This window comes from Anneissia japonica, unplaced genomic scaffold, assembly GCF_011630105.1.
Source record: "Anneissia japonica isolate Jap-2015-1 unplaced genomic scaffold, ASM1163010v1 scaffold287800_len1627635_cov199, whole genome shotgun sequence".
Taxonomy (NCBI): domain Eukaryota; kingdom Metazoa; phylum Echinodermata; class Crinoidea; order Comatulida; family Comatulidae; genus Anneissia; species Anneissia japonica.
Window position 1 is genome coordinate 1,559,726 of NW_022731299.1, and position 14,426 is coordinate 1,574,151.

At 34.0% G+C, this 14,426-nt stretch overlaps 1 protein-coding gene across 2 annotated transcripts in view; it reads left to right on the forward strand.

The window, feature by feature from the left end:
* LOC117115329 (E3 ubiquitin-protein ligase TRIM69-like) overlaps nucleotides 1–14,426 on the forward strand; it is a 44,750-nt gene that overhangs the window by 7,488 nt on the left and 22,836 nt on the right. For both annotated transcript variants that reach the window (XM_033259076.1, XM_033259077.1), the window contains exons 5-11: nucleotides 1,214–1,357; nucleotides 2,833–2,941; nucleotides 3,487–3,597; nucleotides 4,338–4,433; nucleotides 5,729–5,902; nucleotides 9,975–10,066; nucleotides 11,919–11,997. In XM_033259076.1, the coding sequence (XP_033114967.1) occupies nucleotides 1,214–1,357; nucleotides 2,833–2,941; nucleotides 3,487–3,597; nucleotides 4,338–4,433; nucleotides 5,729–5,902; nucleotides 9,975–10,066; nucleotides 11,919–11,997 (805 nt within the window). The remainder of the gene's footprint in view (nucleotides 1–1,213; nucleotides 1,358–2,832; nucleotides 2,942–3,486; nucleotides 3,598–4,337; nucleotides 4,434–5,728; nucleotides 5,903–9,974; nucleotides 10,067–11,918; nucleotides 11,998–14,426) is intronic.

A 14,426-nucleotide genomic window follows, 5' to 3' on the forward strand; every position in this document is an offset into this window, starting at 1 on the left:
ACCCGGCAGAACGAAAGAAGGAAACTCCGCTTTTCAGTTGTCTTAGGCGATTGTTTTTTGACAAACAATGACCTTTCAGAGGTCAAATTGCTGTCAAGAATATGAATTGGCTGCTTCGCAGCAAATATTAATTGTAAATAGTGCCATAAATTTATTATTGAATCCGAAAGGTGCAGTTGAGTGATTGGCTGAGAAATATCCTTCCTGCTTCTTGTGCTGAAGACCCTGGTTTAAACCCAGCCAGCGTCAGCTTTAAGTGGAGTCTGATCGCTTGGCTCCTCAAATAACCCTCTTATTGAGAGTTAGGCGTATTAAGGACAATGTTTGTATCTTTTAAGCCATTTATTATTACTATTTTGTTTATGTATTGATATATATATACAAAACCACCATAAGAAATAAGGACTCTAATCATAGCGTATCTTTACACTTAAATTCCATAATCATAACATTAACGACATGCACTTCCTTATAATACGGTCCGGCTTCAAATCTACTAATGATAGACGCTGCGAAGAAACCAAATGGATCCACCGCCTAAGAACCCATGTTAACAGCCTTAATAAACACGGTCCGGCTTCAAATCTACTAATGATAGGCGCTGCGAAGAAACCAAACGGATCCACCGCCTAAGAACCCATGTTAACGGCCTCAATAAAGATAGAGGTATTGTTCATGAATATGCCTTTGCTAATAGTTAAGCTTATGTAGCTTCCATAGTTTTATATGTTGAGGATTCTTTTATTAAAGACCATATGAACTTTTTGTTATATCCATATTATTATTTTCTACTTTTAGCCTTTTATTGATCTTGATACATATCACTATATTACATGTTTATATTATAATCCTTGCTATTTATCTGTATACTTGAGAATGACACTCATTACATTCGCTCTATAGTTTCATTGTTATTCTCTTAATTAGACGCCTATTGATAGAAATAACTATCACCTTTATTGTATATATTACTTAGCTTTATGCAATGTAGATCAGTTATGCTGATGAAGTTTTCTGAAGAGGACGAAATATTCGTTTAAATAAAATATATTTATGTCAACATTTTCTTCACTGTTTGTCTCTGGCACACTCTTTATTTTTTCACTACCTCAATGCATTTAAGATTCCAGTTGAAACAATTTACCAACAACAATGTAATTTGAATTGTAACATATCCAATCAAATAATTTTAATTTATTTTCTTGAATTCTAGAACACTTAAGCAGAAGCCTGGCCCAGCATGAAGTGTTTTACCAGGAGATTGAGAGTAGGTTAAAGCAGCATATAGCAACAGTTGAAATGGATAAGGAGACCCGCCTACAGATGTTGCGAGAGCCAGGCACTCTCAGTGAAGAAGGTACATCTCACACTTGTTATCATCATCCTCATAATCTCCAGCTGCTTCTTCACATTATCATCATCATTATTATCATCATTGTCTTTGTGTTTATGTTCCATTCAGGCCCCCATTTTCAAATTTCATTTTGAAAATTTTTTTAGTGACAAAAAAATAATTAAATATAATTTTTTCTGTTAGAGTAATACAAATTTCTTTGATAAGAATTATAAAGATAATAAAAAAATTTTCCTAAATAAGTGGTTATATAGTGTTTTTTTTTATAAAATTTTTAAAATAGAAAAAAAATAATTATTTTAATAATTTTTTTAGGCCCTCCCCCTAGGGCCAAATTAATTTTTATCACTAATTTTGAAAAAAGATTAAAAATACTAATTCAACAGTCAGAATAAATAAATGCATCTTCAAATCAGCACAAATTATTCATTTACAAAATAAAACTAAATTTGTAATTGTTGATCAAAAACTTCGGAAGGTAAAAAATAATATAAAATTTCACCTTAAGGGGGCCTAAGCCAATTCTGCAAAGCCTATGAGCCGGTTCAGTCACCTTCACCGCACTATGCACCGTACAGTGGCAGCACCAGCGGGGTGGCAGGGGGGGCTTAAGCCCCCACCGGACAGGTCAAGCCCCCCCCCCGCCGGACAGAGTTCGTCGGGCAGTCAGACCATAAAACATATAAAAATAGGCCCACACCAAGCCAACACATGTCTGTCACAGTCTGAGAGTGCCATTTTCAGCCATCCAGAGGTTGATATTCTTTTAAAATATCTCATTTGGGAGGAGGAACCCCTCTCAATCCCTTCCTCCAGCTCGAGCCTACGAGCTCTAGTCCCCCTGTCGGACAACGTAGCCCCCCCCCCCCAGAAAATATATCCTAGAGCCGCCACTGGCACCGTAGCCTGGAAAAGCCTAACTTACCCCGCGACGTAAAATCCATAAATCAATTATTCGCCTAGCACCCGTTTAAAGACGTAGGAAAACGCACCTATAATCTTTCAAAAATCCGGTTGGTGTAAAAAAAAAAAATTTTTTTATATGAAAAATTACAATAATATAGATGATCAAGGTGTCATTTTCGAGCTTTTGCCATAATGGATCTCAACGTCATGATTGCGCATGTCACAGGGAAACCAAAAACGGTCATGTCAGGATTCGTTTTCATTTTTGTAAACAACCAAGATGGCGCTGGCAAAGTTGATAGCCACGTTTTTTTTTTCAGCCACAAAAAAAAAATAATTTTACGTGGAAATATGAGGATATAATAACTAAAACACGAAGAAACATTTTTTTATAAAAATTGTTGATATTTTCTTGAATATTTAATGAAAATACATGCACACATTACTGCACATACCGTACGTTTTTTTTAAATTATTGTTAATTATTTAATTAATGACGATAATTAGCGAGCGCTTATGGGACTGAATGGGTTATTAATGAATATATGTTTTTGTTATGGTTAATTGTGTAGAGGTTGCTGTTAGAATTGTTGAAATTAATGAAGAGTGTGACGCATTACAACAAGTTTTGCAGACTGAACTAACAAACAGCACGCAGCTCATTGTTGATGCCTATGATAGGTAAGCAGTGATGTTATGCTTTTTGAAATTTATATTTTATTGCCCTTGCCTCCACCAGATCAACACTGCCCTCTACAGAATGATAAATGATAATAATGATGATGAAACCTTAAAGGGGTCATTCAATATGATACAAACCATGGCCTTTGCTTTTACTTATTATGTTGGTCTAAGTCTGCATTCAATTTGGCCTTGGCCCCCGCTTTGCTCACAATTTTTATTAGCAATCATCAGCTGGAAACAACATCCTGAGTATGTGTAATAAGGGCCCTATCATTATTGGTATATACTTTCTGCAGTCAAAGTATTGTGAGGAAGACATCATCAACACACATCAATATCATAGTCTTGAATGGAATACAAAATATACAATAAAGACTAAAAATCCAATTAGTATAGTATTAATAATTTAGCACATGATATGGCCTGGTTTATGACAATACATTAAATATGAATTATAATAATTGTTAATCATTTGTTTTATAATTAATTTTAACATCTTTTGATAAAAAAAATATACACTTGTGTTTTTATTTTTTGTGCAGGTTCCTGACAACCTCTCTTCCAGAGCCATCGGTTTTGCCAGTCACTGTTCCCATACGCTTCCTTGGAAAGGAGCTGAAATTGAGAAATCAAGTCTTACAACCCATGACAAAGTAATTTAATAATAGCAATTCATACCTTCTTAAAAATAATGAAGGATAATTTCTATAGTGTCAGCATCATGCACTAGAGTACCTATGAAATGTTTTGGGGCAAATAGAAAAATTTACTAGATTGTCACTAGATTATTTTTTTTTTAAAAGAGTGATAATCTAATAATTTTTTCTATGTGCCCTTATGTAGTAAAGTATTGTCATGAGCTATAGGGAGTGGAGTTTATTTAGTCATGAAAAAAATCTTTAAATTTCAGCATTGGCGGTGCCAGATCTTTGCTAGTTAGGGGTCCAAGGTCACAGATAGGGGTTTAAATTCGCCTCAGCCCCACTTTGTTTAGAACAAATGTTAAGAATAAGCACCTCGAGATGCCCAGCACAGCACTCTCAAACCGTAAAATACTTTGTATGGGGATCCAGGGTTTCAAGAAGTGGGTCTTGTGAATCCCCCTTAACCCTAATCCTCCACTGACACCGCCACTGAATTTCAGGATTAGAGTCCAGAACTTGGGATTTGGATGACGAGCAACTTATAATAATAATTTGCAATTGGTATAGCGCCTCCCTTTGAACCAACCACGAGGCACTTGACAACGATGAAAGAAAACGGGAAAGAAATTATACCATGAACCTAGACTCACAGAAATCTTGAAGCCCAACCGAACCAGAACCAACACCACACCGTTTGTCCACAACTTAACCCCACATCACACTTATTTATGAATACTTTATTATTGTAGGGTTGCTGATATTAAAACAGAAGTTATAAAAGAATTAGCTAGAAGATGTGACAATGTCCTGAGCTTCCCAGATGAAGTAAAATTTTTACTTCTTCGGTATGTTATCATTACTTATTTTGCGTTTCCTTTGGTTTATGAGTGTAATCTTAGAGAAGTCAGAGTGATTATTGCTTTTTTTACAATGAACTCTCTCTCAAGGATTGGATAAATGTTATCTGCCTCTGTATCCTGAAGATCATAAACTTTTTTGTGGTAGTAATCTGTAAACTGAGTGACAATCCCCTTGTCTTCAGCCTTGTCCAGAATGTCAAATTTTATTTGACGAAAACATGTGACATGCCTAAATATGGTCATGATGACATCACATCATGACCATATATAGGCACATCATAACTACATAAGGGCATACAACAGTTTTTTTGTCAAAAAAAATTTGATAATCTGACCAGAGCTTAAATATTGCGCGCAGATTTTTAACATCCACATGAATCTTGAATCACACAGGACTGATGGCTTAAGGTCTCTTCTGAAAGATGTTGCCCTATAGTAACTTTCATATTTGAAAGCTGAAACATTAGGAGATCGGTGATAGAATTGAACCAGGGACTTGTTCAATAATCCATGGCACGGTCATTGTATGTTTACACATTGTATAACAGCTAATCTCAGAGATGGACAGCAAAACATTTTTAACAGGCATCAGAAACAAACAGCTGCACACTATTATTAATTATAAATTAACACATGAACATGTGAAGTTGCCAATTTACATACATACCTGTACACTTTACATACATAACTGTACACTTTACATATATAACTATACACTTTACATTTACCTTGAACCTTTAACATTAGCTGTTTGTCCCTCCAAATTCATCATAACAAACTCTTCAGAAACGTATGGGCGAAACTTAAGATGGTGGTCAGACCAACATTTTTCTATGCCAGACTTAAATTTATTAACATTCGAAGCAGCTACAACATCATTAGTGATAGGTAGTGAATTCCAATCATTAACGACCCGGACCGCATATGCACTTTTCCTCACATTAAGATTTGGTTTGGATTTATAGACTTTTAAAGAATGCCCCCTAGTTTTATACATAAACAGTTGACATAAACATACATAACTATACATTTTACATACATAACTATACACTTTACATACATAACTGTAAACTTTACATACATAACTGTACACTTTACATACATAACTGTACACTTTGCATACACACATCTTCACAGTCAGCTTCTTCATCATCCGTACATTTGTTGAAGAAGGCTGTTGAGAGCCTTCACTTCTTCAATGTATGAACTTATGAAGGATGCCACACAACAAATCCAACCTATCAAAATGATAATTGGTCTTATCAATATTTATTTTCCAGTCCATTTACAAAAAACAATGCTGAGATAACAGATGATTTATTGATAGCAATAGCCAATCAAACATCAGCACATCGTGATGTCATAGTGATGTCATTTGAGTGTTGTCCTGTTCTGGAGGTTGATGCTCAGCCAGGTAGTGAGATTGTTATAGTTGGTCCAGTCGTCTTATCCAGGTATTTTCATTCATATCATTCAGTTTTCATTTGTTTTTTCTTTTATTATTTTAATATAGGGTATAATTAACAAATTTATGGAGAAAAAAAATACAAAACCTGGGATAATATGTTTAGTTCAGTTTTATTAAGTTAATTCAGAAAGAAAAAAAACAGAAAAAAAGTTTGTTTATTCATATCAAAAGATCATGTAACTGTAAATTGCTGATGCTCAATTGAGAGTAGACTTGTTTAACAAATGAATCAAAGTATGCACATCATCAGAATAATAACAAAATGTTCATTAAATAAGAATAATTGAATATATGGAGTCCAAATCACTAGCTTTCATTAATCTGTAGATCAGACAGATGATGGAATTAATAGTCAGTGAGGCTAGCCTTGGTTTATCTATTTTTAGGAGGTTGCTATTGCTACTGCAGCACTAGTGTAACATGACCTCTTTCAGTGCCTAGAAATGGTGGCCTCTAGACCTACCACCGGTGTATATTAATGGTGATGTCACAAACTGGTATACTAGGTCTAACACACATTTCTTAATAAGAATGGTAATAACCATGATAATATGTTACCAGTGCATCATGCCAACAAGGTATTTGTTTTGGTGGTAAGTTTTTTGGGCCACCACCTTTACTTGTGTCATCATTGTTAGAGTGTAGTTCTAAGCTACTGTATGAAATTCTACCACATAGGAGATAAGCTGGGAACTATATTTGATAGGTTCTGGAAATTTGTGAGGTATTTATTGATGATTTTTTTTTTCAAATATTTATTGATTGCAATTTGCATTTATGAGTGAGGTCCAGGACATTGTATTAAGTTATCTTTTATTTATGATTGCATGTGTGGTTATGTGTGTGCTTTTTCCTTGAAGCCTAATATTTTTTATCATAGTAAATGATTTAGCAATTTTTGACTTCATTAATGATTTTGTTTTGTACTTTTTCTCTAATTATATAATTTCCTTTGCAAACACCAGTTGGCGTTGTTTCATCAACTTTTTGATGTATTAATTCATTCAAGGCTTCAGTGGAAAGTAACAGTTAACAGAGTTATCAATTATCCCTAAAAGGGTATATTTATCTTATAGTACACAACAGGCTTTTAGTGCATTATCCTAAGAAAGATTGCTCCTACATTAGTCCTATCTACCAAAATAGCATGCTCTTTATTTTGGAATAGATTATATTTTCTTGGTAGTAGAAATGCATGGACACTTCAGTGTCTAAGCCTATACCAGGCACTTGTGCAACATTTTTGATTTGGGAAGGATGTATAGACGAGTGAAGCGTGCATTAGGATGAGGGCCTGTGGCAGTCTAGGGTTCCCAGGTTATTTCCAGGGGCAGAGCCCAACTGCGAATTGGGGGGGAAAAGTAGCATTTTGAGGGTCTTATTTATTGGATATCTGAAACCCATAATTCGTGAAAATTTCCGTTCATTTGGGTGTTGTTGGGACCTGATCTGTAGGCTACATAACATAGGTTTTTGATTATATAGATCAATCTGCAATCACTGGAGCTGATTATTTCTAAAAAATTGTGTACCACTACGGTTAGAGTTGGAAAACGAAATTCAATGATGCATAGCATTTCTTAGTAACTGGCATAGATTTTAGTTTAAAAAAATAGGTTTTAAAAAGTGGACCTTTTGAAATAAGTTGCTTTTGCTACACCACCTCTGCATGTATTTCCAGTGCCTAGGTAGGGACTGGCTAAAATTATGGTATGTATGTGGCTTTTCTTGGCAACTTAGTGATAGCCATTGCACTTCTAAACAATATGCTATGAGAATAACAATATTTATTTTAGCTGCTATCATACCCTTAATAGTTGTACTGTAGCTACCTTTCTACAATTGTAATCTTTTGCAACTTACATCCAGCATATGATAGGCCATGATTACTGCATATGAAATTCATTAAATTTACCTTGAAATGTTAATTTTGAAATTGTTGATAAGTTTATAATTTCTTGTTGCAGTCTGGACAATAAACAGATACACTTGAAATAGTTTGCTACCTACCAACCTTAAACCAACCTACCCATAGGGTGGTTTAATCCAATTATGGGCTCTCCCTACTTGCATCCCATTTTAGTTATCTTTTACTTGTTTTAGTTGATATTCCATGTCAATTATGCACTTTGCAATAAAGATGATATTTTGTTGTTATTGATTTGATGTAATTCTCTACATGTTTATTTGGTAAAACTCATAGTTATACATATGCTATCTAAAATATTTTCATAAAAACATTGCAACCAAATACATTGCGCATATGTTGATCCTGAAGTTGTGTTGAAGTTCAAATACAATTACCTTACTTCAGCAAGCAAGCAAAATTTAGGACATGTTTACATAATAATTAGGTCAAAGGACAAAGTGGTACTTGAAAAACCAAAACGTTAATGTAATGGCATAGGTATTGATCTTGAACTGATATACTTTAAATAAATCTTCAGATAGCTTGTGCTAAATATTTTGTCACATGATCACTATCAGTGGAGGTCACTTTAGACAGTTCAGGGTTGCCATACTGTAGTTGGATAAGGAGTTTGATTATGATTCGATTGGAGTGAAGATGTAGCATGGTGGTATGTGCTGACCATTCCATCTCAGGATCATGAGTTCAGGTCATGCAAAAAGCTATGATTTTATTCATGGCTGTAGCCTTATAATGGTTTGTTGTTCATAAAGCATATAGGGCCATGTAGTAAAAACAGTACTTTTATGTATGGAACAGGTTAATCCAGCATAAGTATTAAATATTAAGTTTAATATTAATTAAAATATTAATTCTAATGTATAATAAACAACAATATAGATAACAGCAATAACCAAAAGAGATCACTTTGAAGTCATAAATATATTTTTGAGCTTATAAGTGTATTTTTAGGAATAATAATGGTAATCATAATACAGATTTTTTTTTTTTTTTTTTTTTTTTTTTTTTGCAAAACAAAATTATAAGCTACCTTCTGAATAATTAAGAAATTAAATGTGACCAGCTCTGGCAAAACCAGCTATTTGTATGAAAAATTGAAAATTGGTGTTTGGTGTTTTGGATTCTACATGAATTCTTCTTTAAAACAGTGTTTATTTCATGGAAATTGGTTGAGTATTAGCGAAGTTATGATATTTAATTCACTGGATTTAGGTCTGCAGTCTCTTTCACCACTCAGTTAGAGTGGTGTACGGTGAGTTATAGATATCAGTCATTTAGGTTTTGAGAAAATAGCTTCTAAAGATTCCAAAATCAATAGTTTTTTCAGATTTGTATTTTAAAAGTAATTTTAATATTCTTTTAGGTTAGATTTAGTGACTGATTTTTTGCAGAGATGTTCTTCAATATATCTTATAAAATTTAAAAACCTGAAAATATTGAAAATTCTGATTCTGGAACGTTTTGGGTGCTTGTGGGAAATTAGAAATTGCGACAAACGATGGGTTTTCAAGAGTCAGTCACAAATAATCATATTCTTAAAACAATAAGATTTAAAAGATTCTGTTTACATTCCAGCCTACAATGCTTAGACATGCATATTTAGTGACAAACCTCATGCTTTCTTGCCTGGACTATCAGGAGAGTTGCCCTCTATCATCAAGGGGATGTGAAGCTAGGCCCTAGCAAGGCAACCTGTTCTAGTTTATAGTCATCTTACAGCAAAAATATTGATAAAGGCTGTTGATGTTAATGTACATACTCCTCCCTGTAATGATAATATTAAACCCAGACTACCAAGGGAAAGATTTTCTAGGCCTCTGACAATGTTTTCAGGTGTCTTTGATCTAGTTACTAGTCAAAAGCTGATATTGTTTTTGTACTTGCCCCACCTGTTTCCTCTACTTCGTACTAATCTCAGAAGAATCCAGGACTCTATCTTGAAAGTATTATTTATATCAAATTACCAGTTGGGTTTGTATTAGCCTTTGTTTCCATAATGAGATTTCCTTTTAATCTTAATACATGTGGATGTTTTGAAGGTATTTTAAAGGCAAATTTCTAAAGGCAAAATAAAGTATCTATATAGACTTAACCAATATAATTAAGTATTAATGTATTTTCTCTGCAGTGATGTACCCAAGAAATGCTATGCCAAGACTTACAACAAGGCTCAGCCTGAGATGACTAACTACTACACTTGTGACCAATGTAAATTTAGTTGTAAGTAGTTTTTATTTTATCATCTTGAAAACCACCATGTTGATTTCTTCAATAGCACTTAGCCATCCTTGAGGAAGAGCGGTATGCCCCTTAGTATCTGGCTCACTCATGAAACTTTGACAGTGTTGATGATGTGGTAGTATTCAAGTTTATCAGTTTTTAATTAATCATCACAATTTAATTATTATTATTATTATTATTATTATTATTATTATTATTATTATTATTATTATTGTTATTATTGTTATTATTATTGTTATTATTATTGTTGTTATCATCATTGTATTTTTATTACTCTTGTTATAATAATAATAATAATACCAAATAAATAATAAACAGTGGTAGTTCCTGTTATTTTTGTTATTAATAATTATAGTTATTGTTTTAGTTATTGTTATTAATACTTATATCATTCCGACTTAGATCTTGAGAATCAGAATCCATAGGGTCCACCATTAATTTAGTATAAGACAAACTCCCAAAAATATATGCAAGCCAACATGATTCAATGTTTCAAATGTTTTTTAGTCATTCATCTTCTGAACCTTGAAGTCTTTGTCACTGGGCACCTATAAAATCAGGCGAAATTATTAACCATTAGAAACGTTGATATAAATTGTGTTTAAAGATTAAATCATTATATTAACACTACTGAAAGCTGAATCAGTTTGTATTTTAATTGTCAGGGGAAGTCACTCATAATGAATTCCCCTGTGGTCAGTACTCAGGATGAAGCTTCAGCTTGGATAAGAGATTAACCTGGTTGATTTGAGATGCTGGATAATCTAGGACTCCCCTGAGGTTAAAATTACCCCATGTATGTATACGTAGTTAGATGTGGTTACAAATTAGTTTTAATGAAGTTTAGTCTATGTACTAGCTAATAAATTAGGCTGTGGATTTGGTGCCCATCTGCTGAACCCAGAATCACATGTCCAGTTCTCTTATTATGAAAAAAAGATGAAATTCTGTCTTAAGTACCAGGCAGAGACTGAGTTAAGGGTCCCCAATGATCAGGTTTCCTTCATTGATCATAAGATTGTCTGTAATGGGTGGTATTTCTTCAGGCTTCCTCAATGTGCTTGAATATACAGTATGAGTTAAAATCCAATTTTACCGTGGGATTTTTTTATTTAACCATCTGATTCATTCTACTGGAGAAATATTGTTAAGGACGTCACTATTTAAACTATTTAATAGACATTGAAATATGTTTCAGCTCCATAGACATAGATATGTTTCAGTTCCATTACCCCCAGTGGTGGCACAATTGGGGGTAAGGTGCAGGGAGCAAGGTTCTCCTATCATGGAGCTCAACACAATTTGTTAGGAAGGAAAAAAATTGTATGTAGATTAGGACACTCTAAAGTCGATTAAAAAAGCCTTTCAATGCCTAAATTGTCAATCTTCTAGGTGCTTTGCCATCCCTAGCCCTGCCTAGTTGCACTTTCTTGTTGACATTCCCCCTGCCATTGGAAATATATTCCCCTCACCCTTCCAATAAAATGAAATCATAAAACACTACAATTGACCTTTTGTAATAATGTAATGTTCATTTTCATCTGCTGCCCCTATATTATGGAATGCCTTACCCACTGACATCCGTTTATCTTCAAATGTTTTTCTTTTCAAGAAAAGGTTCAAAGCGTACCTTTTTTCAATCTCTGATTGACACAAATGTAGATATGTTTTTCTTTTACACTTTCATAAGTTAAATTTATCATGTGCACCTTGAGTAATGTCAACGTCATTAGTGCCACTGAACATTGCATCTGCCGTGGATATTAGCACTTTACAAATTACTATTGATTGATTGAATGTAATTTAATTATTTATGTATTTTATTTTTCAGGGATATGTGAGGTCTGTAGAGAAACTTGTCATAAAAATCACACAACTAAACCAAAGATCATCAACTATACACCAACATGGTAAGTGCATTGATATTTAGCAGGGCTGCCAAGAGGGGAAACTGTAACTGGGGCAAGGGTCGGTGTGGACCCCAGTCACGCCGAAGGCGAAAACATTTTTTTGGGGGCCTGTCAAGCTGGAGGGGCCCATTATTAGTGGACCCATGTTGTTATTGAGGGCCCATGGTAGTAATTATATTTTTGGAAAAAAAAAAAATGCTACCTGCAATTTCTATGGGCCCCCTGGTAAGCTTGGGCCCTGGGGATGGCACTGATATTCAACTCATAGTAGACGTCGTGTTCATAAGATAACTGAAGGTTAGCTTGCATCATTATGTTATTATCATGAGCTGTCAATCTAGGTAGTTGGCTATGATGAGTTTGTACCATAATTCTTTCAATATTATTGCTAGTAATACAAACATAACTTCCAAATTTCCTCCTAGTGTAAATCACAACCTACCCTCTTTTTCCAAACACACTTCAGAACTTTTGGATTCAATTTGTACCAGATTTTGTTGATCATTGTATATTATTTTATACTGTATAATTGTATATGAAAGAGAAATCTAGGGAGTTTCTCAATGAAACATAAGATAACAATTAAAAAAAAAAAATGAATTGTAGCAACTATTGAAGTTCACATTACTTGTGTCCATAGGCAATAAAAAACTTTATTTCATTTTATATCTATCCACTCAAGACCAGGGTATGGTTTCCTGGTAATATGGAAGCAGTTTGACATAGTGGGAACGATCTGGTTGCCCAATGTCGAGGTTGGGGTTTCAATCTAACGTCATGCATTTTGCTTGTAGCCTTGAGCAAGGCACTTTATCTGCGTTGCTTTTCTCCACCCAAAAGTATAAATGGGTACCTGGTAGGGTTGCCTGCTACTGTGCCAATATGACAGCAACACTGAAGCAGGTGGACCCAATGACCAGGAAAAACAAAGTGCTTTGTAACCTAATGGAATGAAAGATAAATAACAAATAAAAAATATGTGAATTATTTGGAATAAATACTGTGCTGAACTGAAGCTAGGAATACTCAACAGGGAACAGAGTAGGGTGCATATTGTGTACAGCTGATTCTGTAAGACTAGGTTATTACTACCACAAAGACTATAGTACTTTGCAGTATACAAAAACGAGAATGTATGTACATATATTTCTTGAATAATTACTAAGAAAACTAATGAAAACAATGATGCTCACATAGTTTGTCTAGTCACGACTGTCATTTCAAACATATAGATTTATTTATAGAAATTGATAAATGTCAGAAGATGTGATGCAGTATGATTCATTAATTACATAGTTATTAAATGTCGTAATAGACCTGAGGCATAATCTATATAATATTATGTCATTCTTAGATAGTGCATAATTCCAAGGCCAGTATGAATCACATTTAATACCCTGGTCATTAAATCAATCACCTATGCAACTCAGCTCCGTGGGGATCACATAATGTTACAACTAGTAATCAGTGCATTGCTATTAGTGCCAGGTACTCGCTTATACTTCTGGAAGAGGGACAACATGGGTGCCTTGCCCAAGACCCTAAACAAGCAGTCAGACACAAGACATGTACCCCCATCTTTTATTTGGAAGAAGCCCACATTTTGAACCATGCACCACAAGTTTGCTCTCAAAAAACACTTTAAAAACTTGAAGACAGCCCACCATGCATGATTAGTGTTTAGGTTTATTTACTTATAAACCTATAGAAGATAAAATATTTGCAACAGTAAAGGTTCTTTTACATTACTATATGTCAGTCAATTTGCTTATTCTCTTGTTGATTTATGTCTTAGTAGAATTGATCATTGGCATTTGTGGTTTTCTGTGCCTAGACACTGTCAAAATTATGTTTATTTTCTATGTCTAAATGTGGGGTGGAATATGTATATTAATGGTGAGACTTGTGTCCTGTTTCAAGCAAAGAATTTTTATGTTGTTAATTTAAAAGTGCGAGTTCTTTGTTCTTAAGAGTGTTTATTGTCAGTGGTGTGTTTCAGTTTGGGCCAACAGACTACCAAGCTGTTGGTGGTGTGTCCCTGTCAAAAGTGTTTTGACTTTATAATAGTAACATAATAATAAACACTTTTAACTTAAATCGACTTGAGCACCACAATGATGTTTTTACTATTAAGGCTGTAAAAGACATGTTTGTAGTACAAAGGATCTGCACAAAATCACACTAGTAAAGTATTCTCAGTCGAATCACTCATGAGATTTTTTTTTTTCTCAAATAGTTGGGATGGTACTGAGAATTCAGTATGAATCATGCCACTAATCTGGTAGAGCAAAACATCACACCTACAAGATTTATTCACTTTAATTGAGGTGTATTTTATCTTTATGCGATTATCATTTAATTATTATTGTTATTTATTCACTGTAATATTCAGCAATAAATCTGTAGGCATCCTTTATTCTTTATAGGTG